This window comes from Falco rusticolus, chromosome 1 (assembly GCF_015220075.1).
Source record: "Falco rusticolus isolate bFalRus1 chromosome 1, bFalRus1.pri, whole genome shotgun sequence".
In the NCBI taxonomy this organism is placed as follows: Eukaryota; Metazoa; Chordata; class Aves; order Falconiformes; family Falconidae; genus Falco; species Falco rusticolus.
Window position 1 is genome coordinate 82,046,218 of NC_051187.1, and position 7,070 is coordinate 82,053,287.

At 33.7% G+C, this 7,070-nt stretch overlaps 1 protein-coding gene across 1 annotated transcript; it reads left to right on the top strand.

Annotated features, from left to right (window-relative positions):
* Positions 1-112: 112 nt before the first annotated feature.
* LOC119154177 (transmembrane emp24 domain-containing protein 11-like) lies at positions 113-5,721 on the top strand. The gene is made up of 5 exons (XM_037401454.1): positions 113-265; positions 1,148-1,248; positions 1,969-2,094; positions 4,316-4,462; positions 5,229-5,721. The coding sequence occupies exons 1-5, from the start codon at positions 136-138 to the stop codon at positions 5,376-5,378; spliced, it is 654 nt and encodes a 217-aa protein (XP_037257351.1). The 5' UTR covers positions 113-135; the 3' UTR covers positions 5,379-5,721.
* The last annotated feature ends 1,349 nt before the right edge of the window (positions 5,722-7,070 follow it).

The window sequence follows — 7,070 nt, forward strand, 5'->3', positions numbered from 1 at the left end:
CTGTCTTTTCTCACAGTGTTTTTTTTTCTCTCTCAAAAATACACTGATAAGCGGCAAACAGGGAATGACCACAGGACTACATACATTTGTAAATAGTTATCTTCAAAAGCAGTACAACTGGGATACATAAAAACCATGAAAAGCCAATTAATAGGATTTCTTGTGAACTTTTGGATTTCTTTTTCACTTGCTTTGTATTTTCACAGTGGAGAAAGAGAAGAGAAATGTATAATTGAAGATGTCCCCAGCGACACATTGGTAATTGGTAGGTACCTGTCAATGTTATATGAGGATCTAATTTATGCAATAAAAAAAGATAGCATGCAATGTAACAGGAAAATCTGTGATTGATGAATATGGTAAAATCATGGTGATAAGAGAGAGGGTACACTGAAAATAATTCCCCACATCAGGGGTTAGCCATAATGTCCTCACACATTGTGTGTGTACATCACACAAAGAAATGCAGGCTTCCAAAGTGCTTAACTGACTACACAAAGATAAAGAATGTCTTCTAATTCTATAGCAGTGGAATTGTTGCTTCAATGTGTGGTTCTATACATTCTGACTGATTTACTTGTTCAAATCAGAATTTCTGTAACATGGTTTTCCCCATTGAATGGGAGTTACTTTTTTTGATTGATGTTGGTCCGGAAAGAAGCAATTCAGGATGTACTAAAGTTTCATTTCACCTGGGATATCACAAGCACATTAAATTAATCTACAAGACTGTAAATGTAAGATTGAAAGGGGATCGTAAAAATAATATGTAATAATTTTTTATAAATAATGTGATAAATATGAAAGACTCCTAAAAATGTAATGTGAATACAGTACACTTAGATTTTGGAGGTCTCCACATGCATTCTGTATGCTAACCTTGCCAGAACATTAGTGGTAATCAGAAAGTATTACTTGTTAATCAACCATTTTTGTAGTATTCTAGAACATTTTCAAGTGTAGTAAAAATTTATTGAATTTCACAGTGTTATAAAGTGCCCCCTGAGCAATTTTAATAATAAGCACATGAAATACTTATATTGCTTTATTGTTAATAATTTATCTTTATATTTTTGCTGAAAAAGCCATAAAGATGTTTAATATTAAGCTGTTTTATTTAACAGATTTTATCTATGTTTTTATTCAGGGAATTACAAAGTACAATGCTGGGATATACATAAACAAGACTTTCTTGAATCTGCTCCTGGTTTGGGAATGATTGTGACTGTCACAGCTCCGTCTGCTGAGGTAAATAAGCTTTACTAATATTTCTGTAGGATTTATGAGTTGAGTTTTGGCACTGGCAGGCAGCACTATCTAAAAATAATAGACACTTTTGGGGAAAAAGTAAATCTACAGTCTACCAGCTAGTTCAGTATTTTGATGCTGAAAGGTATAAGCACCTTGTGATTTCTTTCAACGTAAATAGAAATTACAATGCTTGATAATGATGTGTGTGGACAATTTTTGCATTACTACTGTATTTGGGAAACCGTGTCATTAAGAATAGTAAGTGACAACTGAGAAAACAGGTTAAATTTAAAACAAAATGAAAATTTGCTACTGAGGTAAAAGTACATGGGCAGCAGAAAGGAAGGTTGGTGATAAACTAAACTGCAAAAGTCAAGATTACCATGAAGCTGCATACAGCCATCATGCATAGCAGCTGCCTTCTTTGCCCTGAAGACCTGAGGTTTTCAGCAACAATTTATTTCTGTGCCTAGACAAGGTCTTAGTTTTTAAATTTTAAATGCTTTAGAGAGCACTGGCTTTTGTACATTGCAGAACTCTGTAACGTTTCAATGTTCACTGTGAGCTAAATAAACCTATTCTGAAATTCAGATTAATTTAATGATGTCAGGAGATTAATTGCTTACCTTTTACATCCAATTTACAGTACTGTTTTTTGATTGTGTTATTGATATTTATAATGCACAAACCCCAACAGATACAATATTTAAATTACAGGTACTATTGTCAAAACTGTATGGGCCACAAGGGACATTTTCTTTTACATCCTATCTCTCCGGGGAGCATGTTATCTGTTTACAGTCTAACTCCACAAGATTTGTGGCATTTGCAGGAAGTAAACTGGTAGGCGAACTTCTTAAATATTCTTTGTTGTAATAGTATCAATTGTTTATAAACTGCAGAGATTACAAACTAGATTAGAAGTTTGTCTAACTTCTAGTACATAATTCAACGTGTCCTAGTAGGTAAAGAAGACAAACCTAGAATTAGAAAGATGAAGAGATAAAACCATTCTGTTCTGATATTTAAGAAGGCAAGATTCAAGATGCAAGACTAACAACTATAGAATGATTTAATGTTTGTACAGTGCTTTGAATGTGAAAGATTCTCATAAAGAACAACTAATTGGTTCAAAAAGATAGGTGTGTAAGACTAACACAAACACTTGTCATATATTCCATGTCTTCAGTAGCTTAGATTGAATTCCTAAAGAAAATGTAACATTTCAATTTTTGAAAGATATTCTCATTAAGAATATTTAGTACACTTGATATTGTCTACTACCAACAAAGTTGTTCTTAATGCAGATTTGCGAAAAGTTAAGCCATCAGAGGTGACATCATGGCTCTAATGTATTTCAGCAAACAATTTCATAAAGACTGTTTTGAAAATTTTATTTATATGCGTATTCTCAAAATAGAGTTGAACAGGTGAGAATTACTCTCTAGAGGTGCTTTTTCCTCCTAAAGCTGACTGCAAAAAAGGTAGATAACCAGCTAGATAGAAACAGCTTGTAAACATATTAAGTGAGATAGGCCAAATTTCATCCTGGGTGTATGCTTTGGGAACATGTAGGTGACACAGAACTGAGAAAAGTTAACAGTGCTGAATTGGGACTATTACACTGGAATGAGTGGTTATTCTTACAGACTGATTAATGGAAATGAGTTGAAATTTAATCATACACATTGGAAAAGCACTTAGGTTCTAATAATAAAAACATTTGTGGAGCTCATCAACTAGGGAGGGTAAGAGGGATAAAGCATTCGTTAGTCATAGTTAACTACACATCATGGATGTGATTCTGAGGATTCACGAGGAGGTTTTTATCTGGTACAGATGGAGCTGTATTAATATAATTTTACACAAGGCATGCACCATGTACAGTTCTGGTCATCCTATTCAAAAGAAGTGAACAGGTGCAGGGAAGGAGAAGATCAATAGCATAAATACTAAATAGGGTGGTTTGTTTAGCTTAACACAGCAGTAGAAAAGGAAAATAATTGCTTTTTCTGATTATATCTGCAGCATTAAGGATCCCAAAAGGAAAAACATTCTCTAGCTAGGTTGAATCTTTAAGTGGTCTTCTGCAAGCACCAGATGCAGTGGTGATTATCTAAACTGCTACAAACCAAAAGTAAATAAATTAATGGACAAAGGCTACCATAAGGTCATGAGATAGATTTCTAGATATTCGGTGAGCTAACTCTAAGAGAGCAGAAAGAAGATGTGCTCTTCATTTGTGGCTGATGTCTGAGTAGACCAAGCTTCTATCATCATAACACTAAGCTCTGGGATTTCCACAGATTATCTGTTTGATTAAAACTATTTAATTTTCTCTTAGGTACAAATTGGCTTCAAAAAGAACTTTCTTCTATTATTTTCAGTAAAATTTTTAATTCATGCCAGAATAAGTTGCATAATATTGCAAGTTCCATTCTTTTATTTCTATGGGTCTATTGCTTGGCAGGTTTGGGGCATTTTTGTTATAGATTGCGCCGTATTTTATAGGATAATGGGAGGTATTTCATACTGGATAAGCTGTGTGGAGAAAGAAAAAAGATACCTTATGTATGGTTCTGCTTTAATACCTATGATAAACTGCAAATAATGATTCAGCTGGTCCAGTCTTATATTCCCAACTGTTAGGGGAGAAAACCTGAAAGTGCATCTATAAAAAGCTTCCTGTGGTACTACTGAAGAATGTAATTTCTGCAGTGTTAAGATGGAAAGTGAAATACAATGAGCAGTCCTAATGGTGGTCACTTTTTAAACTAGTTTGGAAAAAGAACAGAAAACATTCCCATGGCAATTGAATCAATACTAGCATAAAATAATGCCCTAACATTAGTGAAGACTGTAAATTTGTGCAATTAATTTAAAAATAAAATTAAGAAACACTTTAAATATCCTACCTGATTCTAATTTTAAGGAGTATTTCTATAAGCAATTAATAATATTTTCCTGTAATGAGCTTAAAGGGGAATTATCCATTGTTTCTTTTTTTCTAAGGAATTTTGAAAACACAGAAGACACACTAATGAGAGTATTTTTACTTTTGCAGCGTATCCATTTGGACATTAGAGTTGGAGAACATTTTTTGGATGAGTCTGTTGTTCAAGCCAAAGACAAAGTGGATGAAATTAACTTTAGACTAGAACATCTAATTGAGGAAATTCATCATGTATCCAAAGAACAAAACTATGAAAGAGTATGTATATTCCCTAATGGAAATGTTAAAAACATTGTACATAGACTTACTGATTTAAAAAGTATTATGAGGCTTATTATTTAATTACAGTGTTACTTTTAACCAACACATAAAATCTATTGGTGTTTAACCAGACTAAATTACCTTGCAAAATATTTTTAAGGTGTAACATAAAAACTAATTACACTGTGAACTCATGCTTATAGCAACAGGTGTTGTTTTAAAGCAGGAATTTCCAAGTATAGTTTTCTTGGTCAGAGTCAGTAACAGCAGCTGAGCCCGCGGCAGGTACCATTGCTGGTGGTGTTGCCAGCTTTTGTTTCCATGCTGGTCTGTGTGCATAAACTTTAGTGGAGTGGGTAAGTATGCAGGCAGCCAGACTGTGTCTGAAACCTAAAAAAAAGAGATTTGGTTGCAAAAAGGTTCTTCAATGCAATGTGGAAGTGACTGTAAATCTTAAAAGGCTTAAGCCTGTATTAATGGAACATATTTATCACAATATATCTTTTGAATATATCTTTTCCCTTGTGAACAAGGGAAAGCTCTGTTTGCCTTTCTGCCTTTAGGATTCAGTGTGTCTACTTCTTAGTTTTGAGTTATAAAGATACCCACCTTATTAATAAGAACAAACTTTCATTTTTATCAATATGAAAAAGGTGTTTGTTCACTACTATGCAGAAAAGGGGTGTCTATTGGGTTACCTGGATAGCAGCATGACACATACAGATGGCAAAAGTAATAATTATGCTTTTCCTTTCTTCTTTAGGAGCGTGAAGAAAAATTTCGGAAAACAAGTGAAGAAACCAACAGCAATATTTTATGGTGGGCTATAGTACAAACACTAATTCTCATTTCCATTGGAATCTGGCAAATGAAATCTCTCAGAGATTTCTTTATATCTAAGAAGCTTGTTTAAGTCTTATAAAGTAAATGCACAGATTCAAAAATTGCACACCACATAACACCTAACGTCCAAGGAAACCCTGCATCTATGAGAAAAGTGGTTGTATAAAGCTCTCAAGCTTCTTTCATCATCTGCTCTGATTCTTACTCTAACTCTGGTTTCTTCATCTGTATCACAACCTCTGTCATCACCTTACATTTTACTCCTTGATTCCCATCTCTTACCAGGTTTTTTCTCCCTACAGATGTAAAGCTAAGTCTAGAAGGACTCAGTGACTAAGGCAGCATTTAAGTTCAACTCAGGATTGTTAAATCTGAAATAGAAGTCTAATAAAGTTTCCTAATATTTAAATTTCTCTACTTGCTTAGTAAACTTATTTGTTACCATCATGAACAGTTCAGCACTTCAAACTGACTAGGATTCAGATAGTAGGCAGAGAAAAAACTATATCCCTTGTGGAGCTTAATTTGGGGAGAGTGTCTTGAACTAGGCCTATGTATGTGTAATACCTAGCTTTTACTCAAATATAACTGTGACTGTTCACTTTTAAAATATTTGAAGTTTTAAGCGACAGTGGAGCCCACCCCTAAGATTATGATTAGTGATTGCAGCAAGTACCATGGATGATAGAGACCTAGACAAACAATTCGAAATTGTACTTACTTTTTACTTCCAGATAAGACCTAAACATTATGCTATGGAGTTGAGATCAGACCTCTCCCACAGTTGTTTATCTAAATTATAGTCTTTACAAAGTATGCCAAAGTAAACCAAATTACAAGTTTCTAGGTAAACACTGAATTTGTGCCTATATATTTTATTTTAAGTTATTCCTACACTAAATTCTTCAGTCTGTTTCTGTGTTTGAGAATTATTTTTAATTTTTCAGCAACTAAGGACTTAGCAGTTTTTAACTTTATTTCCATTTCACTTATTGCAGCTTTTTTGACTATATCTTTAGCTAGCTTATGTACAACTAGTAGAATAGCTACAGTATCATGCAATTACAAGTCAAAAGCTGTGGTTAAAAATTCAGATAATTAGCTTGACAAAACAGTAGTAGTGTAAGAAGGAGATGGAGCTGGTAATATCATGACCCGTCTTGATTAACATGTAAAAACATGAAACTTGAAAAAGGTTCTAGAGAACACTGTGATAGAGGAATATTGTGATTTGGCTTCCTACTTTTCTTTCCAGATCCTTTGCTAGTATAAAAGGTAGTGAAAGCTGAAATATCCCTAGACCAATTATTGTCATAAAGACACTGCTTGCTTTCTTTTTTCTATCTTCTCACCTTTTGTTTTCATTAGCAAGGAAATAATATTGCCCTTTAAGTTCACTTATGTTTCCAGTATGGATATGAAAACACAGCTGTTAGTATGAGAGAATCCATAAAGTTGACACAAAGTAGAGAAAAAAACCAATGCTCTATGGATCAAATAAATCAAAATAAAATCTCATAAAGCTATGCAATGAGGTATGTCCTATATTTAAAAATTCTGAGACTTAAGAGTTGTCTCTTGAAATGTCCAGTAAATAAGTGCTGTTAAATTCACTTTTATAGAGCACTCACAGCATGTCCTGTAATAACACGTTTTGGTGGTGGGAAAGAAGGAAAGATGTGTTACAACCATGTGGTATATGAAATCCAAGAAGAAACTTTAATAAAGGGTTGCTACAAGGTTGTAGTTGTTCAGACTTGAG